The following is a 27,641-nucleotide window of genomic DNA, read 5'->3' on the forward strand; positions in this document are numbered from 1 at the left end:
AGGTGAAGTGAGTAGACTCCATAAATCCCCTTTCTTGGAACTTTGTCCATTCAAATCTCCTATCATTTGACTTTCTGAGGAAAAATGTGCTTGACCTGGCTTTTGCTGTAGGCCAAAGTGTGCATGTATAGTCAGCTACACAGCTCAGCTGCTCAAATTACAGTAACTTAGTCCTGTTTCTAAGCTCATAAATCTATTTAACCTAAATCAAAATAGTGAACTCTCTAAATTATTTGTCCTATGAGGGTTCAGCTTTGTGGATTCTTTGATCAGAAATCAGCCTGGTTTTTGTGACACACTGACAGTCACCTGCCATGGATGTAAATTCCAACATTTGGTACAGCTGTAATTCCCTGGTGTCCTCTGAGCTTTGTGGTGTTGAGGAACAAGCCTAAGCTATCTGAGAGTAAATAAGTCTGCCTGAAATAAGAACTGAAAACATCTGAGTTAATTTTAGTTAACTGTTCCTGTGTAAATAAGGGCTTGTTGTTGTATATGTAAGATAACATCCATAGCCTAAAAAGTAGGAAATTCTCTTTGCTGATGTGAATTTCTGTAATCGCCTGTGAAAAGTTATGTGACACAGGTAGTCAGAGAAAGCAAAATGTCAAGTACCAAACACTCACTGGGTGATGTAATTGCTTTCTTACCTGATGCAAAGCTTGTGTATAGTGGATCTTAACACTGAGCTCTAGCAGGCTCCAGCATAAATGGTCTTGTGAGATGCATCTTTTTAGGATTTAATGTCATAAAGCAATTCATAATTCAGAAGTCTCTCTCTGAGGGTAAAATTCCCCTCTCCTGACTCTTGTAAATATGTGTATATAGCACAATAAACAAATTTGATAGAGGTGCAAAATGCAAAAGTTGTACATGTTAAACTGTATCCCAGTTGTTCCAATTGAGTAATTTCACTGTACGTATAATACAACAGAGTAGAAAGTCTGATTTCTGGCAAATTACTTGTTTTATATTTTCTCCAGTGAGACCATTTTAAGACACTGCATTTCAGTATGCTTTTATTGTGCAAAGCAATAAGAACTACATTAGAACCTTTTCAGATAGCACTTAAAAAAACAGCAAAGTCAGTCTTTCTTCATTGAACATCCACTCGAAATGATAACAGTGCATACAGGATGCTCAATTAGAGTCTACAAAATCTGAAATTACAAACCTGAATGTATTTATTTTATTTATCCTGACTTACCTGTTTTGTTTATCTTTGGCTTTGCTGGGGACTCTGTGGTGAACAGTTGTTCCAGAGTGAAGTCATAGAGTGATTCAGTAGAGGTGTTCAAGCATTATGTAAGCTGTCAATGTGCTTTTTCTCTTTCTGGCTCTTTCTTCTTCTGTAAGATTTTATTTCCATAACCTGGCATAGGTATTGTAGGTCATTATCTGCATTGTGAAGGGTGCTTTTCCATGAAGCAGGGAAGGCACAATCTCAAATTGTCTGAGGTTGAATAAGAAAACCCTTTGAATACAAAAGTACCAATAGTTCAGTAATGGTCTGTGTTCCTACCTCTCATGCATGCTGATTTAAATTAGCTTTGAGTCTAAGCTTGGTGTAACCTTATATATTTGTATACTGTTTCTCTGGTATCATACTAGAGACTTTTGGGCTTCCCTAACAAAACAAGACAGGAGGTGGAAAAGAAAGTAACCTGGGATTTTTGTTTGGTTTGATTGCTTCTCTTCTCCAGAGAGATGGTTTTGTGGGTCTGGGTTTTTATATGTGATGATTACCACACTCAGCTTGTTTATAATCTTGTCCGTGCTGTCCAGTATATCTGCTATCGCATTCCCCCTCTCCACAGACACTGTTGTGTCAGTCTCAGAGCAAACATCTAAATAATAACTGGAAGGAGTTAGTCTTTAGGGCCTTTTTTGTTTTGGTGTGATTTGTTTGTTTGTTTTGGGTGTTTTTTTTTTGCTTATTTATTATGCATCTTATTCTCTCCTGATGATTTTGGGCTGCTTTGGAGTCAGTTCACCACTGTTGCAGGTGTGAGCCTTGCAGATGGGAAGGTGTGCAGAGGCCCTAGCTTTAAGCCCTTGGAGAGGAGGCTGGCAGTGCACTGAGAGTGGGCATTGTGGAGCAAACGAGGCCACGTATGGCCCCAAGCTTGGCATTGCTCTGCAGGCAGCTGAGGCTGTTTCAAGTGAAATCTCTGCTGACTTCGGTGACGTAGGAAGAGCTCTGAGTTACACAGTGAGGAAAGGAATCTGCAGCATGGAAACCCCCAGTGCCTTGAGGTTGATGCTGTAGCTGGAGGCACTTGTCAGCCCTGCTGCACAGATGTCCCTCTTGAACATTGGAGGTTTGCCCACACTCAGCTTCCTGCAGTCCCTCATGCAGGGAAGGGAAGGGCCCGAGATGCTGTTCAGCTCTCCTGGTGTCTCTCTGTGTTTCACCCGTGGTAGCTGCAGGCAGAGATGTGGGTGACAAAGCCACTCACCTGCCATGGGGTAGTGTGATCGAAGGAATGCTGAGATGGCAGCTGCTGTATTGACCAGGGTGTTTTCAAAGAGAGCTGCGCTCATAAGGAGACTTGGCAGTTAGTGTTCGAGTGCATTGTGGGCTGCTCATTATTCTTTATTCATCAGCACTGGGTGGTCAGTGTCCTGTCCATCTGGCTTCTGCTCCCCTCTCTTCCAGGTGGTGGGTGAATGTTCCGAGCAAGACAAAGTTTGAGGGAGGGTTGATGGACAAATAGTTTTCCTTCTGCAACAAATGAGTTCACTGCAGGAAAATGAAAAGGTGGAAGGTGGCTGTTAGTGTTCTGCTCTGTAGTTTTAAATCTCTCTGCTGTGGTTCCTAATGCAAACAGAAAAGGGAGTCTGATCAGCTTTCAAGAAAAACTAAAAGCAGATTTGCCACATTTGAGTAAGCCAAATTTACAGCAAATAGGAACTATCTTGTGATCTTTGACTTCATTGTATCATTTACAATTACTTGGACATGATCAATTCCTTAATTGAAAACTGACTGTACAGCAAATCATTATTAAAAAGATAAACCTCAGTGACATTGTTGTACCCCTCAGCAGAAAAAATTGGAAAAGTCTCCTCTATTCAAAGAGAATTTATTCCTTAAATGTAGAGGAAGGGATTTCATCAGCAATTATTCTCTTTACGTGAATAGTTTTGTATTGATAGTTTCATTTCAGTAAACTATATTTTGACTTGTCTGCGGGCACAGCTGCCACTTCTCCTGTACCAGAGCAGGTGGATGTAAAATATTGGGTTTAGGACCTGACATGTATACATAGTTAGATGTAGATATATCTTGTCTAAACCTATATCTGTATTTCCATCTAGGGATATCTGCATACGCATAATAATACAGTTTGTAAAGCTCATTAGAAGTTTGGAGGCATTCACAAGTACTGCATTCTGTATGTGTTAAACAATTAGCAAAAATTCCCAGTAGTGATCAAAAGAACTGAGAAAAACAATATTTCAATCTTTGTTTCTCTGTGGTTATAAAGATAGGAAGATAAAACCCATAAAGCCTACCTGTAATCTTAACTATCCAGTCTTGTTTGAGGTGTGGCTTACTTGTGAAGTGGCTTTTTTATGTTGGCTGGAGGTTTATTGTTTTGGTTTTTCTCTGCTTGAGAACTACAGGAGCAGTTTTCACCACCCAGCTGGAGCCAGACTGTTGGAGTTTTTTTCATGAGGCCACTTCTTTGACTGTTGGTTAAGAAATGTGAGTTTTAAATAGGTAATAATAAAAACAAAATGAGAACCCAATGTTTAAATAATCCATTTTACTAAGAGAACTTCTTCTTTCAGTTTTTGTGGGCCTCTGGTACTTTCTTGGGGGTTCTCCAGAAAATCTTGCCAAAAGGAGATCTAATGAAACAGTACAGGCCAATATCCTCATAACGGACAACAACAAACTCCCGAATTAAAAGGTGGATGTTATCCATACTTTTCATATTCACTCACACATCTTCATATGCACTCAAAGAGCTGAATCAGACTATGGGACTTGGCAGCAGAGGGAACCTGTGTTTTTGTGTTAGTGCTCTCTTTCCAGACCTCAGTGTTTCTTAGGAATGCCTACGTCAGATGTTTTCCTACAGTTCTTCTTTTGCTTTTTTTGTTTAAATCATCCCCCTGGCTGGTTGTGTTGCACTGGAGGTTGCTGTTGCTGCCAGGGGTGGTCCTGAGGCACCCTTCTTTTCAAGAAAATATTCAGCGTGTAAATGTTTTATACTGAATACTTTGCCTTTATGTTTTGGGAATCTGCCTTTGCTGTCTTATATCTCTGGATTTCTCCTGCAGGGACAGGCCTGTGCACTGGAAGTGTGAATTAAAGATAATTGACTGTGGAAGTGGTGTACTTTTTCCTGTGAGCTGACTTTGCCCTTGTACTGAGAATGTTTACAATGATGAGAACTCATTTGCTCTTCCTAAGCTTTAGCCAAATGTTTGACTTGTTATAATTTAACTGTGATATAAAGCAAACTGAGGTATTTAATGCCAACATCAGGAGGAGTTACCAAGAGCCAGTTTTCACAAATCCAGTTTTAGGGATGAGTCATTTAATCTGATGCGGTGAAAGCAGAAAAAGATGTTGAAGTACAGACATGTGAGTTCATCTTCCACTTTTCATGTTCCAGAGGAAAAATTTTCCTATCTGGAGGAAATTTTTGAGCTGTCTGCAGTGTTAACTTGTAACTTCATGTACATCCCAAACAGCAAGAATTCAGGACAGTATTAATATTGATCATGGAAAAATAGGACCTTAGAACCCACTGAACTACGGAGTGTCTCTTCTGAGTTCATATAGTAGTGTGAAGAAGGTAAGGTTGATCAATTAACCTGCACATCCACACAAGTTAAGTCTGCTTCTTTCCTTCACCACAGCATTGCAGTTTACAGCAGCAGAGGAACTCAGGTCATAGATAATGACCATAGGTGGTAGGATGTACTCATTCCAAGAGCGTAAACTGCGTAACAAGTACTTGCTTGTGTACAGAAGCCTGCCATCATTGGTACCCAGAGTATTCAGGAGAAACCCGTCTGTTTCCCCAGTCTTTTGAAAGTGTTGGATACACATGGAGATAATTTTTTGGGAGTGGTGAGAGCCTAGATGAGTTGTGGTTTGTTGGCTCATATTTTAAAAACTTTTTATTAATGGAGGTTGGTTTTTTTTTAAAATTTGTTTATTAAATGACAAAAAGGGTCCAGCAATGTGGGTAGTAATACATTGTGAACGGGCATCAGGAGGTGAAGACAAAGGACCCACTCAGTGTTTCTGTGTTGCTGCTTAATGACGGATGTGTGTTCGAGTTCACATACGCATGAAATCCACCCATTCTGAGAGGGCTTCATTAAGCGCCCAGCCTTTAATAAGCAAGGATCCACAGCCATGTTAGAGAGCTGTTTATGTTCCAAAGTGCCCCTCCAGTTAAAGTCTCCTTAAAAAGAAAATAAAAATCTCTCCCTGCTTCCTGTGGAGGTTTCAGTGCAAACCTAGACTACTCATAGAAAGAGCTGTCTCAGGTGATTTCAAGTGTTTGATTATTGAGTGGGCTGACGAGTCTCTTGCAGTGAGATTATTTGTGTCACCATTCAAGGCTTGTGAAAGACTCATGCACCCCAGAGACAGCTGCCAAATTATTGTATCCTATGGCAATTCTAGAGTATTGCAAAGACTTTCCACCTGTTTTCTCCCAAACTGTGGCAAACAGAGCAAGTTGTTTTAAAAATTAGATTGGAAAGTGCTGTCCAATCTTATTGACATCATTTGGAATCTTCACTGATTCTGGTAAGTTTTTGTGAGCAAATTATGTGTGATTGTTTGTCCAGTTGCTTACCAGCTCGTCAGGGACCTAGACTTCCAGGGAAAACTTTTTTGTGTTTAAACCCTTGAGCCTAGAACAATAGACTTGTGAATAACCTGTCCACTGCAGACCTCCCAGGATGGCAAACATCTGGATTTTAGATTTGTTCATTAGGTGCCACACATTATTTGATGAGGAAGCTCACTTGCTTCCTCTTGTTCTCTTCCTTGCTGAGGTTTTTTTAGAGCTTGCCTCAGAATCACAGTAACTTCTTGTTCTTCCCCCTGTTGAAAACCAGGCTTTTTTAAAATTTAGAATGTAAAGGAAAGCTTGGACTGAATTGGACTCATATTTTCAAACACAATTAAAATACCTTGCTGTGTTTAGATTTCATGGATTTTTACATTTTTGTTTTAAGTAGGGTAGAGGTGTTTGCAAGCTTTAGTTTGTAGTGTTGGGTAGCTTCTTGAAAGAAACAGGAAGGATTGAGGCAAACTATAGCTGTGCTGCTTGTTCTCCAGATACCAGTATTTCCAGCTCTTCTGCATTTGGAATTGCTGGCAAACAGGTTGCATGGTTGTAATCTCAGGTCACCACAGGTCAAATGAAACAGCGTTATCGTTCTTGTGGATCATGCAGGCAGAAGAAATCAGATTCTGAGGTGTTTCATTGTGCTCTAAGGCACTAAGAAACATCTGGGAAACAGCAGGCTGACTGACATCAGCTTGATCACTGAAAGGACAGCAGCACTGATCCTCTTGGAAGTAATTTCTAGACACATGAAGAAAAAGAATAGACAGGAAACAGCTAAACATGAATTTACCATGGGCAAATTCTTCCTGAGTGTGAAGAAGTGGTGGAGAGAGAAAGATGGTGGCAAAGGGGGAGCAGAGGACCTTGTTTACTTTGATGATACCAAGTTTTTTTAACACTTTTATTAGCATCCCTGGAGCTAAACTGAATTCCCCCTAGATGGATTGTTGGATAGAGTGCAGTGTGTGAAAAACTGGCTGCACCAGCATGGAACTGGCAGAGGGTTATTGGCAGTGTTCCTTGTGGGCTGATACTGATGCCAGTGTTTAATATTTTCATTGGTGGCACAAATGACAAGTTGGAGCACACTCAGCAAAACAAAGGTGACACCGAATTGGTGGAAGTAGTGGATTACAGGAGCTGTCATTCAGAGGAACTTGAGAAAGTTGATGTGGACTAGCAGGAGCCCAGTAAACTTAACAAAAAGAAAGGCAGAAAACACCTTTGCAGAGATAACAGGCTGTAAGTTGACTAGAATTCAGCAGCAAGACCTTGTAGCCACAAAAGCAAACTGTAGGCTGGGCTGTGTGAGCAGGAGTGTAGACAGCACATTGAGAGAAGGGTTTTCCTGCTCTGAGCTGAGATAGAATACCCATACAGAGTGACTGTAGGGAGCACTGTGGAGGACTACTCAGGGGGTTGGGTCGGAGCACATGACATACCAGGGAAGGCTGTGAGAGCTCCTTGTGTTTCACCTGAGAAGGCTGAGGGGATGCTCCATTTGACTCCAGCTATCTGTAGGATCATTATGAGGAGGAGGGACCTAGACTCCTTTTAGAGATGTCTAGTAGAAGGACAGGCATGAGGTGATTGTCAGAAGTTTCAGGTGGGGAAATTTGGGTTGAGCATAAGGAAAAATACCCTCCATTGTGAGGGTGGTGAAAGAGGTGGTGGATTCTCTATCCCTGAGTGGGGTCCCGAGCAGTGTGGTTCAGCTTTGAAGCTAGGTCTGCCTTGAGCAGAATTTAGTATTTAATATTGCCCTTTTCTTGAAACAATGGTTTGTTAGTGAATGAAAATAAATAACTGTGTTATGGTATTTTAAGAGGAACAACGCAAAAGTACTTTTTTACCTAAATCTTTCATATGCAGCTCGTGTCACATTTCTAGCTTTAGATCTTTAGAAGTGGACATTACTGAATCCTGTGATTGTCTTTCTATGAATTAAAAATAAGCCAAGTCTCTTTCTCCTTAAAAGAGACTGTTATGTTCAGCAGAACTCGAGGTGGTGATCCATTTTTGCATATGAGCTTGAGAATGGGAGCATTGTCTACAGCCCTGCTTACTTTTGATGGTTTAGGTCAAAGCTTATTTGAGAGATTGTTAAGGAAAAACTCTGAAATGTCTTCTAGCATCAAGCTACTTTCCTGGCAAAGAACAAATTTTCTTGGTAGCTTGTTTTCTTCAGGAATTTTTCTTCAACATCCACGGAGCTTCAGGAGAATGTGGCCGTAGTGCTACAGTGAATTGCCATCAGTGAAATACAGGCCTACTCAGTTGCACACTTTCATGTTGTTTGCCATTATATAAGACTTTCTAGCTCATACTGGTATGTATGTAGCTCTCCATTAAAGCAATTTCAAAAAATTGTGGTATGAAATTAAAATTACCTTTTTAAAATTTTATAAGCTGTGTGGGTTTGATCTTTAGACCTTTTCTATCAAGTGAAGTACTGTAAATCTCCATGCAGAATTTTAGCTTACATTTCACCAGCAAAAAGAGCAGTAGACTTACTGGTGTTGTGTAGCATCCTGGGGGAACTGCTTTGCGAACTTGGCTGGTGTCATTTTAACACCTGGGCTCTTAGATGGGACACACCTGAGGGAATATACAGAGTACTGTCATCCTAGAAAGAGCCTGGAGTAGTATAGGCCAAAATTTCCATGCCCTTTTAATGGATTAACTGAATTAGCCGAGTGCAACGATTTAGGCAATGGGATAATAGTATTATAGAACTTTAAATGATTTTGATTATTTTGATAGGTGTTTAAAGGGGAGTTTTATGTGCTGAATAGCTGGGGCTGCCTTATTGAGGTTATATATGGAATAAGATAGCATTCTACTGTCTGAGGGCTTTTTAAGTAACATTGTTTATTCCTTTCATCTATGTGTTACATAATTTATTTTTTTTTACTCTTTCAGGCACTGCATAAGTATGCCCTGTTCTTCTATTTGTGATTTCCTGCATCTCCAGATCTTTGTGTTGCTTCTTATCCAGTTGCCATGGGGTAGTTGCCCTATCCTGTAAATTTTCCAGGATGTGTAGGTGGGTTATTACATGAGGCTGTCACATGAGCCCTGGATCAGGGAGGTTCAGCAGTGTGTGTAAGGGGTTGTGTGCACGAGGAGTGGGAACCAGGGCTGGGATCTCGAGTGAAGTGCTCCCAGGGCTGTCCATTGGAGTGCTGGCTCGCACTCCAGAGCAGATGGGGTGGCCCAGCGAGCTCCTTGCTGTCGGTGCCATGGTGGCATGACAGTGCCATGGTGGGATGACACCGCTTGATATAATGGTCTCCTCGAGCCAGGTCTTATAAGCTCTTGGAGATTTATATCACACCCGAGATAGCTCAGCCACCTCAGATGGCTTCTGTGGCAGTGTTGGAAACAGAAATTTTTTTAATAAAAGGCAAAATAACAAAGATCTTTACAGAGAAAACCGAGCCAGGGCAAGAGGTTCTTGCTCCTGGTAAAACACCTCCCAAAAGCAATTAGTTTCTTTGTTCTCTTCTTTTTCTAGTAAATTGCTTAGGTGGAACTTTTTGGCTTCTGTCCAATTGGCTATCCTTAAGTTTGAGGTGAAGTCCCCAAGGTCCTATGTGGTGTCTTTTGACCTAGCTGAGGAGAGAAGCTTTGGGGCTTTTTTCCTTTTTTTAGGAGACAAAGGATGATTTTGTCACTCCGTCAACAGGGGGCACGTGCCTACAACCGCTGGCTCGACGAGGCTGCTGAGCAGGGGCTGTGGGGTGCAAGGGCAGCAGTGTGGCCCTGCCAGGGCGATGAGCTGCCTGTCACTCCACTGCATCCTCTGAGTTCCACGGCTCCAGGGATGCCTGCCTGGAGCTGCATCCGAAGTGTGCCTTACTGGGCAGGTGCAATGTCTCTGTGATTACTCATGGAACAAGCACACAAAAAAGTTGCTGAATGTGAAAGTTTTCTTTTCAGTTTCTTCGTTTCCTGGAAGGGAGAGACAGCAGAAGGGAGAAGGGACTGAGATTAGAGTTAAAAGCTCTCTTCCCAGTTTGACTATTAATTTGTTTCTGACCTTTTGTCTAAGATTTTTCATCTCTGTTAGACTCTTTGCAAACTGCAAAAGTCAGGAAGATAGCAATGTTCACACCTTTTATTAAAGTTTGAATTCAAGACAGAATTAATACGATTGAAGCATTTTTACTTTTTTTCCCAGATAATTTGTTTCTGCCACAGCTAACAAGTCTTTCAGTAGAATAATAACAAAGATGATGTTTGGCGATGGTATGTTTTTAACTTTGGCTCTGTCTCAGACTCCGAGTTCTAATACTTTTTCTATAGGCATAGGTGGGCACAAAATTATTTGTACGTTACTGTAGCTCTGCAGAAGTATATTACAGAAATAGAACCATCTTACTTTTAGGCTCTCAGAGGTTCATTGTGAAGAAGCCCAAATACTTTCCTTGATTGGTTGGCTGCTTGACACAGTCTTCCACAATTTTCCAGGTGGAATAGAAGTACATATAAGTGTCTTTCCATACATATTAAGTTCAGGATTTGATGTGCTCTGTGTGTTTCACACAGGTTGTCTGCATGGTATGCATGACCAGTTTGATGCTGTCTTGGGCACACTACTGCATGTGCACATTTAGCTGTTTTTTGAGATACCTGGTGAGCCCAATTCCTTATACTTGGAGATTAAGAGAATATTTGAGATGGGACACAGAAGACATGAAGTAATTGTTGCCATTGTGAGACTACTATGTTAAGTGGTCAGATTTTGCTGAGTATTTTAAGTTTTGGGCCTGTGTAATACCACAGGTTGGGTTGAGTGTATTTTTATATGGCACTGTGGATTTTTTGCTTTATTCAGTGTAAGGAATGCTTAGAACATGCATTTTCTCCAGGATTTTCTTGTGTGTTTAGTTGACACCCGAGTTATTTACAGACATCTAACAAGTCAGAATTTTCTCATGATAAGAAGTCATTGAGTTGTACTGAAAAAGCTCTATATAACGAGCTGACATTTGTGCCTTGTTTCCATGGATGAGGTGGATAAGGTTTGGGGGGGTTTTCCCCTTTCTCTTTCAATTCTTTAGTTCTGAAATCAGCTGTTTTCTGGCCCAAATTCAGTTCATCAGAATGCTCAAACTTAGGCTTAATTGAAGCATCTATTACCATTGCACGGTCAAGAATCACATCATAAAATAACAGGAAGCAATAGAAATAACAAACTTTTTAAAAATTTTAAAGATAAAGAGAAGGAAAGGTTTATTTTTAAATTCCAACATGAAATAGAAAATAACCACTAGATGGCACTTGAAAATTGCATATTAATATAATACATCTGCTTTCAAAATCATTACAAGTGTTCGTAGACCCAAAACGTTTTCATGTGGATCCATAGTTCTGAGAGACAGTGATACTTCGGAAACCAGAATTAAAGTTCCTTTGGTATCTCTTTCTGTGATCAGACTAAACCGCTGCATTAAGAAATCTAGTCTGAATTAAAAGCTCATTCCTGAGTCTTAAAATGCTGCCTTTAGCAAGATGATAAATACAAATATAACTGATAAATGTGTGTAAATTAGTTTGACTTCCACTTACTTTGAATGGAATCACAGAATTGCAATGATCCTTGAAGATCATGGAAGTCCACCATTAAACCATGTCCCTAAATGTCAAATCTACATGTCTTTTAAAAGACCTCCTGGGATGGTGACTCAATCAGATCTCTGAACAGCCTGTTCCAATGCTTGACAACCCTTTTGGTGGGGAAGTTTTTCCTTATATCCAATCTAAACTTGTGGCTATTTCCTCTGGTTGTTTGTGAGAAGAGATTTGTAGCCATTTGTTTTAGCTCTTCTTGGCATTCTGTTTACCTACTTGGGTTATGCCTAATGTGAGATACAATGCCTTTTGGCAAAGTGTTGCTGGTTTAAATATGGTCAGTAGCTTGGAAATTAACTCAGAGTTTGGTAGGGAGGTGTTCATACAGGAAGCAGACTCACAAGGGTTCACTTCTCATTTTTGGTTTTACACACTTTTACACACCTCTCGGTAAGAGAAGAGGATGAAAGGTGGTTGTGACAATTTGATTCTGAAGAAAATATATTAGTAGCCCAGAATTTATTATCAAGTCAGCCTTGTGGTATTTCTGTTAGTGAGCATGGCACAAGCTCCTTTTATTTTAAATTCTTATGTAGCCTCTGTATGGTTGTTTCTGAGATGCATAAGAGTTACATTACGGGCTTTATATTGGAGATACACAAAGCTAAGTAAATATTTTCTGTAGCCATTAATTTGATTATTTTTTCCATAAGAATAGTGGATAGTAGCTGTACAACTACTGCTTTAGCAGTTTAGACAACTGCTTTAGCCTATTGCACTTGAATTGAAGAGAGCAGAAGTAGGCAAAGTATAATATGGGGTTGTGCAGGGATATTTTATGGCCTATTAAATATGTATTAAGGGAGTAATTATTTCATTTGCTCATACAGCTGTATATGGTTCCCCTGACACTGGTGGTAATTATGAGTGAATTTTATTATGAAAGCTCCGTTATGCACATAGTAAAACTTAGAATGGGTTACAGTAGTGACAGACGCAGCTGCACTGTCCTGGTTTTGCAGAAGATACTGGGACACAATCAACAAGAGGTGAAAAGGAGAGTTGAACAATTTTACCATTCAGCTGTGCTCCCCCTGCGATGTCTGCTGCAGGAACGTCTCCTCTTTGTGCTGCTCTGCACTGCACAAAAGCACTTGGCTGTGTTTCTGCCATGACTGCACCCTACAGCAATTTGTATGCCTGCTAATCACCGATAAAAATGGAGCTTTGGGAGTGGCAAGTCTAAAACATGTGCTTTTATACTTTTTTTTTTCTTTCATTTATGGGGTCTCATCCTCCAAAGGCTGTGAGCAGAACTCCAGGCTATCATTCTTGTTCACATAAAATTCCAATTTGACTTGGATTTCTTACCTGGTAGGTGCTTCAGTGAGGAAGCTGTTGCTGAACTGCAGATGCCCTCCTGGGAATGATCTGATGAGAATGTCCATGCACTGAAATGCATTAAGTTTTTCGTGTGGCCATCTTACCTGTGAGCTCACTTTAAAAACTCTTTATGCTGAGATTAAGCATTTAGTGACTTGCAAAAGCTAGAGAGCTAGAACTCCTGGTGATCCACTTGACAAATCATAAAGACTTTCGTTTTGCAACATTGAAATAATGGGGAATGCAGGAATGACAGCTGTCTTTCTATAAAAGCTGCTCCCCATGCAGGCCCAGGTAGTCTTGCTTAGACAGGGACACAAAGGAACAAAAAAAAAATTTCATGGTGCGCTCTCTCAGCTCTAACTTCCTGAAAGTCAGTGGTTTTTTGGATTGTGATGTTGCTGTTGTCTATGATGCTCTGCAAACAAGCACTCATCTCCTGTCTGAGAGGTGGTAGCTCTTTACAGTCTATTCCATGAAAAGTGTTCTGCTGATAAATTGCTCTGGTATCAGTAGAGGGCTCTGAAGCAGTTGTTGTTATTATCTCCCCTCTGTGGGAGGAAGTATTGCAAAGTAGGTTGGGTTCTGCTGCCTCTGTGTTATGAATTTCAGGCGTTTATTCTGCTCACCTTCCGAGGTTTCTTGGTGCTCTCTCCTGTTGCAGCAGCAAATGTCGAAGCAAAAAGAAATGCTGCTTTGGAGCAAAAGGATTGTCAGAATTTCCAGGCTCTGTGGGTTACTTCTCCTTCATCTAGGAGAAGAGCTATGTTTAGTAGTGCAGGTGTCCCAGTGTGTCCCTCCCCTGGGTGAGTGACTTCACCTACATGTGCAGGAGGCCTTGCCCTGCTCCCCAGTTTGTGGCTCCTCTGCATTAGCACTGCACAGAGCATGCAAGGGGACAACCCCCTGCCTGCTCTCCAGGAGCTCTAGGCAGAGGAAGGTGCCTTGTTCCAGCAGATGCACAGGCTTGTAGGCAGACCTGCTGGTGATCCTTTGGCACACAGGATGGTTAGCACCTGGTGTCCAGAAAGGTGGATGTTACCCTAATAAATTCTTGCCTTCTGCACTTCATGACCCAGACATTTTGGCTAGCACAGTGTGCCACTGGAGCCTTGCTTGGTGAAGTAAGCATAGCTGTAGCCTGTGACTTGCTGGGTTTCTGGTTTTTGTGTTCCTGCCTCTCCAGTTGCTGAAGTCTAAAATGAGTCCTACAATAGCAAACGTCCTACAGTAACTTAAATTGAAGACAACAAAAAGTCCTGTTATGGTTAAGACCTTAGTCTTCAGACAGCTGCTTTTACCTGAGTGACTCTAGGCTCCTGTTAATATGCTTCTGTTTGAGTAAAGATGTTAGTGATTTGCAGCCCCAGACCTTTTTCTGCAAGGCAAACTCTTACATCAATTCTTTCCCTTCATCTGCACCAGCAAGCCACTTCACAGAGGCAAAAGGTGCTACAGTGAGTGCAGTCGTTTAACACAGAGTCTTCTTCATACTAGACAAAGCTTGCTTGATTTCTGTGCATTAAAAATGCCAAACGAAATATTTCTTATTTAGCATGTCTAAAGGAAAAGAGAAAGAGTAGAGTTGAAGTTTAAACTCTATTGACTTGTGTTATATGTTGCTTTTCTTCCTCTTTGGCAGGTATGAAATGGATACTTTAAAAATCCTCCAAAATTTTTAAAAAATGCTGTTGACATTTTTCTATGATCTTGGGGTTTAATTTTATGTATTAGAGAACAAAGAAAGCAAGCAACTGTTATCTGAGTTTGAGAATAAGGAACAGTTTAAAATAATTTTTGAAGATGGAAGAGTATGTCATTAAAAATTAACTAACACTTGTAGCTGTGTTGCTAAGTGTTTCATGTGGTGACAGTCTTCTCCCAAACCTCTGCTGGCAAACAGGACCCCATTGAGTCTCAGCATGTCCCCCATTAAACCATCACATCTCTGAAAATTAGAAAGCTCATTAATGGCTTTCTGCTGTGAAGCAATAAAGAGTATATTCACTGAATGGTCAGCAGTTAGTGCCAACTAGTTTTTGTCTTACATTATAGAAATATTCTGGTTCATTTATTCCAGAGCTAAAAGAAATGTATTAAAAAAAAAAAAAAAAAAAACCCAAAACAAAACACTTTGTATTTTCCAGCCACAATCTCCTTTTGCTTTCATGTGAAAATTCAAATACCTCTTCAGCCCACTAGACTGCTGAGGACATGAACTCATTTCCTAGTCTCCTGCTTCTTTATTGAAAATGCTCAAGTCACTGACTGAGTAGTCCCCAAAACAACGAGCTATTAGTGTCATAGTTCAGTCCTCTCTTTTCTTAATAGCATTTGTTTTTATTATGTAGTAGAGAACTTAGATAATGTCAAACAGAGCAGAAAGTGTGGAAAATCCTCTTGAAACTCTGCCTTTGCTCCTTGGTACTACCAGTAATCTTCAGTGAGTCAACCAAGAGCCCAGCTGGCCTCCAGGAAATGTGGGGGTTTTTTTAAGGTAACAGGAAATCTGAAATTCATTTCCACTGTCCTCGTGGAAATGAAAGTTGCTGAAGCTCATATGTTGTTCTGTGGAGAATCTTCCAACAGGGAACATACCATAATCACAATCCATGGGGTTCTGCTTTTGCAGGTTTTGCATTTCTTTCTAACCTGTATTACAACGGTTGCCTTAGAGCACTTGGCCGCTTTTGAAGACCTTTACAAGGATTTTGGTGTTTATGGATGTAGTTTATCAAGTGTAGCTTATTTAGGACATGCAGCATTCTCAGTGGCAGATCAACACTGATGAGATAGTCCCAAAATTGGTATTGCTGAATTAGTACTTGTTCACCTGTGTATATAAGGTTTTATAAATAACAGAGGAAGATAGCAGAAAAACAAAACTTAGCATTACCAAATGTAATAAAATGCTTGTTGTTAATGAACACTTTAAAAAATGAAGACCTGTAAACAGTTGTGTATTTAAAATAGAAACAGAGGCAGTAAAAGCTGAATGTTTTCTCCTCTTCTTTCCCTTCATCCACCTCTTTTCTTAAGGAAATTTTTTTCCTCTGAAGCTCTATTAGCTATACATATTTATAAGACATCCAAGAAGAGTGTGATTCTTTGATTACAGTTTCTAGGACCAGAAGGACAGCCAGCACACACACACACACGAGAAAATTATTTTTTTGTACTGATGTAATATTTTCGTAATGTTTGATCTGCATATGCACTAAAAATAGATGTAGAATGTCGCCCTGAAGGTATCTTGCTGTCAATGGATCATGAATGTCAGCCGTGACAGGTATCCTCTGGTGACATTATAATATATATATTATATTCTTTCCAATAAGCATATGGGGCTTATTTTAAGGAAAGCTGTCCATACCTTTGTCTTGTCTTGTTGAAATATTCCTACTTTCTACCTAATGGCTGTCACTTCATTTTTGTCATCCTTAAGCTGAGAAGTAACTTGTAAAATGTTGTTGCCTGGCTTTAATAATTTTTACTTTTGCAAACTTCTGCAAGCCATTACATCTGCCTTAAAAGATACCTTATATTTTTACTGATTTCTGTAGAAGAAATTACTCCTTTTTTTTGTGTTCTTGTTCATAAATTCCACTTACTGCAAACTTTACGCTTCAGGTGTTGTGTATCTTCTCTACTTTTAAGCCCAAATCTCTCAAAGATTTGACTTATTCTGTGACTTCCTATGGACCTTCTCAGTTGCCAAGCTCAAAGGTGTGCTTTAGTTCTTTTAGGGTCCAAGTGCAGCTCTTTCTTTTAAAAGCATACTGGTAGAGATGCTTGCCAGCACTTGAGGATCCTTGAAAGAGAAACAGGTGGCATTTTTGCTTGCTTCTGTCTGCCAGCTTCTAGTCTGTCATGTAAAACAAGCGGCTGATGTGCTACTGACAATGTGTCAAGGGGGAAAAAAATCAGATAAATAAATAGAATCTTAAGAGTCCAGTAACTGGATTCCATTGATGTTTTGCCATTCAAGAAGTCAATAATACCAGTAAAACTTCCACTGTCGTTTAATCATACATGCATTCTGCTACATCTAGCCAAAAGGAAAATGTCCATTTTAGCTGTAATTTGCATTTGCCTGGATTTTTTATGGGTTTCTCTCGTAATTATGTATGTTAATATATCAACAATTAGGAGACAAATGCCCATGAAGTGTGGGCATAGTAAAGTAAAAGATGAAGCAGTCCAGAGGAAAGCAAGTTTACTATACCATGTTGGCATCCATTTTTATAGGAAAAGTCACATGTGATGTAATAAAGAATTAGAACATTTTTCATTATGCCAATCCTATATTTGACAGAGGGGCATCAGCAAAAAGTGCACCAAAAAAAAGTCTCTGAGAAGTCTCTGAAATCTCTCTCTCCCGGAAATATAGGTCAGATCTTACGGGGACCTGAATAAATAAATATGGGGAAAGAGGATTTGGAAATACAAAAGTGTGTAAAAATAGGATATGACCCACCCTTAAGGGGAAGAAAATAATTTTATGTGTTTGTTATGAATTAGTTCCTATTTTAGAGGAAAGAAGAGCAGGCATAGAGGGTAGAGTATGTACTGTATGACATACTTAAGAAGTGAGGGACTTCAGGCCATGTTGTAAACATAAAGTTTTTAGTCTGTCTGTTGCCTGAGTCCTTCCATCAGTGGGGTCAAAATCAGGAGGGTTTTTGTTATTGACCATTAGAGAAATTCTTTCTAAAGCAGAAAGAATGACTGTGTTTTTCTGTGGTAAACAGTGCTTGTTTGACAGCCAGGATTTGACTTGACTCTGAGTTGTAAAATGATTCACAATTTATTAAAACAACCTCATGAACATCCCTTGGATTCCTGAAGCTGAGTGTATATTTTTATTTTAGCACTAATGAGCTTTGATTAATTAATTTTAGTGATGAGTGTTTAATACCTAGCCTTCATGCAAGGAAAAGAAAAATTATTTGTGAGCTCAGCTGTGGTGAAGAGGTGTGAGGTACTGAGAGCCCCTTAGGGATTTGCAAGGTGACCAGTGCCTGGCTCTGTGCTGCCTTGCCAAACTCAGCACAGCATAGGCAGGGTCTCAGGGGTGATGGAGAACACATGTACAAGTCATAAGTCCTGTGAAGTCTTCCCTTGCTCATCCTTTTAAGGGCAGCAGGCAGAGAGGTGCCAGCTCTAAAGGCAATACTGTTGTTGAAATAGCCCTGAGACTTCAGCTGAGCTTTGTAAAGAAGGATCGTGGAGCACTTCTCAAACATTAATTTAGTTTCACACTAACAAGGTAGAAGGCTACTAGTAGTACTCATCATACTAAGACTGATTGTAGACAGAAGCCATATGGTTAGCTCATGTACATGAATGAGTGGTGAGGGCTGGAGTAGCTCTCCCTGTTGTACTGTAGTGTATTTATCCTGCTCAGAAATAGGCCACATGCTTTATTGACTGCAGTAATAGGCAGATCTGTATCACTTAGCAATCTCTGAACGAATCTCTGCTGCCCACGGGAGCTGAAGTTCCTGCTTGAGCATTAACTCAGTGTTGGGTTGTGTGTGATTTGTTATGTGAAAATACCCCAAACAAAAACAAATGGTGGTTCAGCACTTCAGAAAGAGACAGATGGAGAGCACAGTGCAGTGTGGTACATGGCAGAGGTCACAGTGGGATAAAAACAATTTCAAACTTACATTTCATGGTACTGGATTGTGGCTTAATTCCACACTTTAATGGGGTTTTTTTAAAGACCCAGTGGTTCATATATTTGGATCTGATTTGCAAGTCATGGATGAAAATTTAGGTGAAATGGTGCATGTTATGTGCTGTATAAAGTTCCCTGTAACCTACAGGAGTTGGTTACAGAAAATGAACAGAGAAGTGCGTGATACGAAATCAAAAATTAAACGTTTTTCCAGGCAGATGTGGATAGCAAAGTATGTCACTTAATGGGACAAAGTTACTACGAAGTTACAGGGTTTCTGTAATGACTAGGGGGGCAGGTACTGCTGACAGGTGGGGAAGATCTGACAAACTTCAATATATGTCCAGGAAAATGCTATTTTAAAATGTAGGTTAAAATTTGTGAACCTCCTTCCTTCAGGCTTCAGTTGTTCCTTCAGTAAGCAGTGTCTGAAGGTCCTTCTGTTTTCTGCACTTTTGAAGTGTGCAGGGGAAGCAGCTGCTTATGCGCATTTCTGATGCTAGCAAGGGCACATTGCCAAAATGCCAGTGAGTTAACCAACAAGAAACACCTGGAAGAGATCATCCAAAACCAGAAGTAATGCTTACTAAATGTAGGAGTGTGGCTGGAGCTGTGCAAGACGGTTCTTGTGGGGCATTTGCCCCAGAGGTGGCACAGTGGCTCGGGCAGCTAGTGTAAGTGCAAGCGTGGCAGCTTTCTTGTGTGCCCCTGCAGGCTGAAACATTAGCGTTGCACCAGGCATCTTATGGAAAGCAGCATCCTAAAATGTACTGTGGCCTTGGCAGTTAGAAGGTTTGATTCTTTCTGTGCCCTGAGAGTCAGCAACACATCTTCTTCTGGCTTTGCCTGTGGGACCAGGGCTTAGTGCAGCTGCTTTACCCTGCTGGTGAGAAACTCCTGTGAGACTACATCAAATTTATTCACTTTATAAAGGTGTAGCTGGCTAACCACTCTTAAGTTCAGTTTGTTTTGATGTTTGTGTTGTTTTCTTGGAAAGCTAGCCATGTTCCTGTCAGGATTGCCACTGATAGTACACTATGCTAACGGAAGGCTACAAGGGACCAGACTGTGTGCTAGCAGCACTTGCTGTGCGCTTCAGTACTTTGATGTGATGTGCTGGTTTTATTTGTTTATATATATATATTAATTTGTCCCTTAGTTGTGTAGCACATCTCTTAAGTCAACCATTAAATTGATACTTTGGATGTGTTAAGCATGTATTTTTACTGAGAGGTAATTCTGAGGTATTTTTTAGATATGGACACACACACAACTAAATATCATTTGTCTTTTCTGCATGCACTTGGCTCAGCACATGGTTTTTGTTTCCTGTGCAGTACTTTGGAAATGTCAGCAAACTATCTCTGGTTGTTTGCTTCAAATCTGTGTATTAAAATTCACTTCTCTTAGGGACTCAAATTTCCCTGTCGTGCCTTTTAATGGCACTGGACAAATCCTAGCTCGCAGTGTCATGGGGCTCTGTATCAACACTGGTGTATATAAGTGCATTATTAACACGTGAGTGGTTGGTGATATGTTCCACTGTGAGAAAGAGGGATGTCCTGACATTGACATTTGCAGTGGCAAAATACGAAAAGCTACAATGGATATATGTATGAGAGAGCTGTGGAGTCTCTCACTCACTTGGCTAGTGAGGGATTTCTCTGCCATCCTTCAGACAGGGGTGCATTTGAGAGCTGGATTAGCTGGCATCCTTACTTCATGCTCTTAAATTGTGTATTGGTAGTTACTCTAGGCATTACGTGGAAGTGTTAAGATTGCATAAAGTACATCCGTGCTTATGTTGATAATTGGAATAAATCTCTATCTAATATCTTGCCAGAAAATTCTGAGAGTCTTGCATTGGTGCCTCATATATTTGCTGCTGGCTTGATGGTCATTTATGCCTAAGGGTTTTTTGTGAATTTATCAATATTTTTGCATGACAGGTCACAGTAATGAAAGGCAGTAGTAGGAATAAGGATCACTCAACAGAAGGTGAAGGAACTGGGAAGCGACCAAAAAGGAAGTGTCTTCAGTGGCATCCCCTGCTTGCCAAGAAACTCCTTGACTTCTCTGAAGAGGAAGAAGAGGAAGAAGAAGAGGAAGATATTGATAAGGTAGATTTAATTGGATGCTTTGACCCAAGATGGTTAATGGTGGATCAGAGTCTCCCTAGCTATGTTTTTTATTTTGTGTTGTCTTGTTCTCTTCTGTGAAGAAACACAGCCAATAAAAAGTGATGCGATGTGGTGCCCATAAGGCTGTAAAGGCAGGTAGTGACACAAGAGAGTGAGTTGTTAATCATGCCTTGAAAATAGTGGACAAATTTTTGTAGACTGGAATAGTTTTATCTGCTTTGTTTTAATAATGTGTTGTACATCCTAATCTTGATTGCTCAAAGTAAGTAGGTTTTTGATGTTCTTTTTTTTTTAATTGCTTTTTTTAGACATGACGTTGGCTTGTGCTTGGTATCTGCTTCTAGTGGCTCTGAAAAGCATACCAAAAATAAAAGTTTTCATTCTTCTTTGTTAAAGATTAAAACTACAAAGATTAAAAGGGAAAAAGAAGGAAAAAGCTGTCTGAAATTTTTGCTATCTTTGCATGTGAAATTCAGCTTATCCTCCAGAGTACTGAGTGCACACTGTCTCTGGTTTGGCACTTGGTATTTTGGTATTGTTCAGTGACACAGATCTTACCCTTTTTTAGTGCCATGTGGCACCTCACTCTTTTCCAGTTAGACTCATTCTCTGTAACAAGAAGTGGGAACTGTTTATGCAGATGTGATGATTCCATCATGTAGATGGCATTCATACCTGTATTTCCTTGTTGCCTTCCTAAGGCAGGAATGAAAGGTTAATGTTGAGGAGACTGCCTTGAGACATACACTGAGAGGGTGACCTTGACGAGGATAAGCAAGAGCGTGATTCTCTGATGGTGCTTTCTGTTGATCTTACAGGTCCTTTCACAACACTGTATGAAATAGCAGCATTGCAGTTAGGAGGTGATTTTCTGTCTCATGCAGTAGGTTCTGTGGTTCATCCCTTTGGCAGTGTACTCTGTTGAGATTTGCTCTCTGCCTCTGCTGGGCAGCTTTGTGGTGGCTGCACTGCTGTGCTGCTCACAGGCTGAGCAGTGACCAGCAGGAGATGGGGAAACAATGGGCAAACTAACTGTTACCTGTTCCTCCTTGTGTGCTCTGTAGTTGCAAGCATGAATAATCAAGGTCCAAGGTAGCTCTGCTTGCCTCATCCCACTGAGATGATTTCCTTGTCAGAAGGAGAGTAGGAAGGATCTTGTCCCTCCAGCCCCTTTAGGACTGTTAGCAGAGAATGGTCCTCAGCTTAGAAATATTTCCACTTGGAAGTCAGCCTTAAGTCTTGCAGAGAGCATAAATGAACCTGGGACCATCAGGTGAGGAGGTTTGATGTGGAACTCTGCACTGTCTGGATGGAACTGATGGCCTTTGGAGACAGCTGTGTGCATCCATGTGCCTCTCCCTCACTCCCATGCAGCGCACGCAGTGTCAGTCTTTGTGCGAAATGCGGATAACTGCGCTTACGCCCCTTCCCTTTTGGTTCTGCCAGGTGCCGCTCCTTGGCCCTGATGGTTTAGAGCAGGATGCTGATGAGACTGAAGATGACGAGTCCTCAGAGCAACGAGCTCGCCGACCAATGAATGCGTTTCTCTTGTTCTGCAAACGCCACCGCTCTCTTGTGCGGAAAGAACACCCTCGCCTCGATAATCGTGGCGCAACCAAGATCTTGGCAGATTGGTGGTCTGTTCTAGATCCAAAAGAAAAACAGAAATACACTGACATGGCCAAGGAGGTATGTTCTGTCTGAATGGTGGATGTAAAGGGAGTTCATTACGTACTGTCTTCTTTTTCTCTGTGTATTAAATGTTTTCTCTGGGATCTTTCTCTTCCCTCTGTTCCTCAGGTTCACCATGGGGTTATGGTACCCAGAACAGCTGCTGTTCTTGCTTTAATTCACTTGGTCCTTTGGACCAGAATGGAAAGCAGTTGGTCTGTGTATACAAACTAACCTGGTTCTGGTAGTCATTGCTATAATTATATGCACTTTGTAATTGTATGGCCTGATAATTTCTGCAGTACAAGCATTAACACAAGGATAGTGGCCATTGTAAACACTAACATACAGTTCCATGTCAGCTGACTAGTGATACTTAGCTGTGCATTCTCTGTCGGTGATGCCAGCTACTGGTGGACCAAACCAATGGCACAGTCAAGAAATGTAGTCCCTTTTTACCTTTGATGCTAATGAATTAAAAAATTACTAGTGTTTCTTGAAGTACATTCCCCATTAACCAGTTTCTGATGAAGCAAGATTTGGTGAGCCCAATACCAAGTCAGAGAGCAGTGCCTAATCAGAGTTCGTTAACAAGAAACAGGGAAAGTCCATTAACAAGAGCAAGGAAAGGAGATTTATCCCTGTATTTCACAAAGTATCTTTATGTCAACTTAAAATTCAAATGAGCCTTTTTAAGAAATAGCTTTCTTGATAAGCTGTTGCCAAGAAGCCTGTGGTTATTGATAGTAGAGTGAGAAAAATACAGCCGATTACTTAGGCTGATAACCTGACCCCAAAACAGATCCCTGTGACTACCTGTATGATACAAGTTGTGGGTAACCTTTGCATTCAATCTGAATAAAAATAAAGGAACAGCAGTGAGAAGGAAAAATACCTCTCTTGTTTATTGAGTATGCTAGCATACTGTGGGAAGTGTAGATAACTGTGAAATGATTGATATTACCCATGCCTGCCCTGGGATCTGAAGATGTCTACTACTGTTGCTGTAAGGCTGTAAGGTCTGATTGTTCAGTAACTCATGTGAGCACGGGAAGGTCCACAAGAAAAACAAAGTGTTTAGCATGGCAGGTCCTTTTTTAAGCAGGGTCTGTAGGACCTCTGTAGTTTCTCATCTGTGGCACAGTGTAGAAACATTTGAGTCTCAGCTTTTTTCAGCCATTCCAGTTTCATTCTGCATTCCCGCTTACGAATTAGTGATATTTCTCTAAATGTCTGGAGAAAGGGCAATTAGAAGAGGCAGTACAGATGCAGAGAAAGGAAAGATGAGAATAAAGAAATAATTTTTGGAAGAAACAAACCCAATGCGAATGTTTTTCATAGCCTTTTGTCTTGCTGAAGGAAACTTGCTCATTAAGAAGGAAAATAATTGCAGAACTTCTGTATGAAGTGACAGATCTGAAACTATTAATCATTGTTCTTGTAGTGATTTTTTTTGGCATGAAGAACAAATTGAATATTCAGTGTCAAAGCAGAACAATAAATCTAAGTAGTTTACATCATTATAAGTAGAACTAAGACTGAGAACTAGAAGAGAGATAGCATGTAATTTTTATTCTTTAAACAGTGTAGTTGCAGCTATAATGTGCTGTTGAATCCATTTGGGCCTTCTTCACCCACAAGCCTATTCTGTGTGCATGGATTGGTCCTTTTAATGTAACACTTGCTTTTCACAGAACCACAGAATGGTTGGTGTTGGAAAGGGGGGCCTCTGGAGACTGTCTTGTCCAACCCACTGCTCAAGCAGGTTCACATAGAGCAGGTTGAACAGGTTCACCTGTAGGTAGGCTTATTGCTGAGACTGTCAAAAAGAGATTAATGTCAACTGTAGTGAGAACCACCTGTTGGTACTTTGCTTTTTCCTAAAGAGAATTTATTTAAAAATCAAGGTGAGTATCTTTGAAAGAAAATAAAAATGCCATTGTACCAATTGTCTTCTGTTTGACTACCTGTATAAGCTTACTGAGATTTAAGATACAGTGAGTAATCTTCTGTTGCTTAAATGTAGCTTTTCAGTGTCCTTTGACTTCTGCTGCACAGCCTGTAGCCACTGTCCTAGGAGGACACACATCTCCCAGGGAACCCTCTGTCATATCTGCTATCCCTACAATGTGTCTTGTATACCCTGAGCATCCAAACCATTCCTGCAGAGATACATGTGGACCTTACAGAAGTGGTCCCTCCTGCAGTGGCTACAGTCCCTGCTCTTCTACAGTCTCTAGAATGTTTTTTTTACTACTCATTGCTATATCTCCCAAAATCATTTAGGTTAGATCATGTGCCATGCAAGAAGCTTTCAGTTTCTTCCCTGCTTATTACTAGCAGTGATTACCTCAGCAGTATGCACGTAAAGGCAGTTGTGTATTTACTTACATATGTCTTAGCTGTATGCAAGATGTATCATTTTGGGAGATAGTGAGGCACCCAAACTTTTTGCTGGCTGGAATTAGGAGAAGTTTCCTAGTAGATGGACGTCTGTCCCTGACTCCCTGAGAGGCTCATCAGGTCTCTAGTTCATTCAGGCACTGTGGAAAATCCTGTTGTGTACCTGTCTGCGCCTTGGGGTACCTTCATTATCTGGAAAAACTGGCCCCATACTCCCTCTATCTTCCTTCTTGTGGTTACTGGTCTCTTGTAGCAACAACTGCCCTGGAGACCTGGTGCTGCCTCTGCAGAGCTTGATGTCTGCTGGTGTTACTTTATGAGTAGGCTTTCTATTTCTATCCTGCAGACTTCCTAGATCACCTTAAATTTGAAAGTTTCACTGTCTGGGATATAATCCCAGTAGCTGATACATACTCGAAAAGGAACCAGAAGTGTTGCTGTATGTTTTAGCATTTTTCTTCACTGAGAGAAATGAATCTGGCCACTCATAAATGTACACCAGCATTTTTATTCACTTCAGTAATAAGGGTAGTGTTCTTCTGTTAATTCTTACAGGACTTTCTGGGAGTGTTCAGCTGCCTTAGAAAGTATCTGGTGAAATTGTTACTGGTCAAGCCCTATTCTTTTGCTAGAAGACACTTTGTTTTTAAATATGTCTTTGCACCAGCAAGATCCAGGCAGTCAGGATTGTCTTCTGTAGGGAGCAGCCTGGTAAATGTGATTAGACATTGGAGTAGACTGCCCCAGAAGGTGGTGGAGTCACCAGAGCTGAAGGTGTTTAAGGAAAGACTGGACATGGCTCTGTGTGCCATGTTGTAGTTGGCAAGGTGTGTTGGTCTGTAGGCTGAACTCAGTGATCTCAAGGTCTTCCCCAGCCTCAGTGATTGTGTGATCCTGCTGCCATTGTGGCCGAGCTGCACACTTCTCCTTGCTGGTCCTCGGCCAGTGGTGTCTCAGGTCCAATCAGCCAGACTGGGAGCTTGCTGGCCTTGTGGTGCCACTGCTTTGGCAGCTCCTGAGGGTAGGAGGGGACAAATGTCCTGGCTTGCTGGCTGGAGTTTGACAAGTCCACTGGCTGACGTATGGACTATAACATGTGTAATGCACACCCTGCATCCTTCAGGAGTGAAAAATGGAGTGTTGTATTTTCTGGGGAATTTTTTTTTATGATAAGTCTCTGGGATTCATGTGACATTTAATAGCATACATTTAAAATTAAATACGTGCTAACAGCTAGCCTGAGGTGTATCTGAAATCCACTTGTGAGCTCCTGTTCCTACCACAAATAGAGGAAGCAAATCTTTTTTTATTTGGTGATGAAAGCAGCTTGGGGAGTTTTAACCTCAGTTCTGAAGGGGTACTGGTCTTGCTGCATAACATAGCATTCTCCAGGCTTTCACAAAACAGAAATAAGGCATCAAACCAATCCCACAAACACGTCTTGTTCTATTTCTTACCTGAAACTTCAGAACGCGACCCTGCTGGGCAGTTCCTGCCATTTGTTGTGGAAAGCAAGATGGTGTCTTTCATTCCAGGTTAGGTACTTATGTTTGGGTTGGGTTTTTTTGTAATTTTCTTTGGTTGGTTTGGTTTGCTTGTGTTTTGGGTTTTTTTTAATCCATTTTAGACATCTGCTTAGACTGGCTATGTTAAGTTGCTTTGCTGCACAGTTGGTGAAAGGGAGGAAAGCAGTAGATTACACTGTTGTCTTTGACCTTTTCTTGTTAGTTTGTAGCTCATTTAATTTATCTTCTCATGACCTGGTAAGCAAAATCTATCTATTTGTTTTAGGCCTTGGTCGAGTAGTCACAAAAGTCAATACTGAAAGGGTTTTTAAGATTTGGATCCGGCTCCTGTATACATTTATATAAAGTACTTCTTGGCCATTGTTTGACTTTTTAAATTTTCTCTTTTTTATCTTATATGTTGAAACTGAATGGTTCCAATGAGTTGTCCTCCCTCAGTATGCTCCTTTGCCTTCAGAAACTGCAGTTAATGTTCACTTCTTGGCTTTGCAGAGAAAAAAAAAGATGTTAATAGACCAGCTCACTTGAATTACTCTTGTTGAAAACTGATTAAAAGCTTATTGCAGCCTCGTCTCACAAATGGCTTGCGTCCTAGTTCTCGTTTGATGGGCAGCCTGTCGGTTTGTCAAATTACTCAATAGAATAATTCAATTACTCAAAGCAGCATTGCTGATATGAAGAGCTTATGTAGCTCATTGCTAGTGACTGTGCTTTTCACTCTGCAGGCTGGAAACATGATTTGTGAGTGGGCTGTGGCTTTAACAATGGAAGGCGAAGCTGCTTTGTCGTGTATTTCCTTTCCTCCTCTTCCCTTACCCTCCCCTTCCTATCCCTTCCCTCCGCCAGGCTATTTTTGTGGTATACTGAGCTCCCAAAGCAAACTGAGGGAAAGGGAAAAGGAGTGAGGCAAGCAGTGTCGCAGTCCTTACTTTGCAGATTTAATACATACACCCTGTTCAGAAAATACAGCATGTATGTGGGTCAGTGATTCCTGCAGATTTTTATTATTTATAGCCATTTCTATAAATACAGGACTTCCCACAGCGGGGTTCACGCAGTGCTGTGTTTCTTGTAAACCGAAACGTTTTTATCTCTGCTACGGTCTGGAAGTAGCAAGTGCCAGCTCAAAGGTGAAGATAGAAATGAAAGAAAGCAGTATATGTGCAATGGTGACCCTGCCACAAGGCAGGCTGTTCTTCAGCTGGGAAAACACTGTAGTGGCTCTAGCAGAGGACAAGGCTTTCAGTGCTATTCCTGTATTTGATGCCCAAGGGATGTTTTTTCCTCTCTATGTTTCTGTGCATGCATGTGCATGAAACACAGGTGCTTCTCTGTGCCATGACTGGGACTGATGTCAGCTGTGGGAATGTGTAATCACAGAACAAACTTCCTGCATCTGCCCTGTCATGTGCTTCCAAGCACAAAG

General features: G+C 40.8%; 1 protein-coding gene across 7 annotated transcripts in view; it reads left to right on the forward strand.

Annotated features, from left to right (window-relative positions):
- The window catches only part of BBX (BBX high mobility group box domain containing), a 134,213-nt gene that overhangs the window by 55,237 nt on the left and 51,335 nt on the right, over nt 1-27,641 (forward strand). For 5 of the 7 annotated variants that reach the window (XM_041463894.1, XM_041463899.1, XM_041463893.1 and 2 more), the window contains 2 exons: nt 20,424-20,594; nt 22,062-22,304. In XM_041463894.1, the coding sequence (XP_041319828.1) occupies nt 20,433-20,594; nt 22,062-22,304 (405 nt within the window). In that variant the 5' untranslated portion in view covers nt 20,424-20,432. Of the gene's footprint in view, nt 1-8,753; nt 8,878-20,423; nt 20,595-22,061; nt 22,305-27,641 lie in introns of all 7 variants that reach the window. The other 2 variants (XM_041463896.1, XM_041463897.1) reach the window with 1 other exon arrangement.

This window comes from Pyrgilauda ruficollis, unplaced genomic scaffold (genome assembly GCF_017590135.1).
Source record: "Pyrgilauda ruficollis isolate IOZ18807 unplaced genomic scaffold, ASM1759013v1 scaffold17, whole genome shotgun sequence".
NCBI lineage: Eukaryota > Metazoa > Chordata > Aves > Passeriformes > Passeridae > Pyrgilauda > Pyrgilauda ruficollis.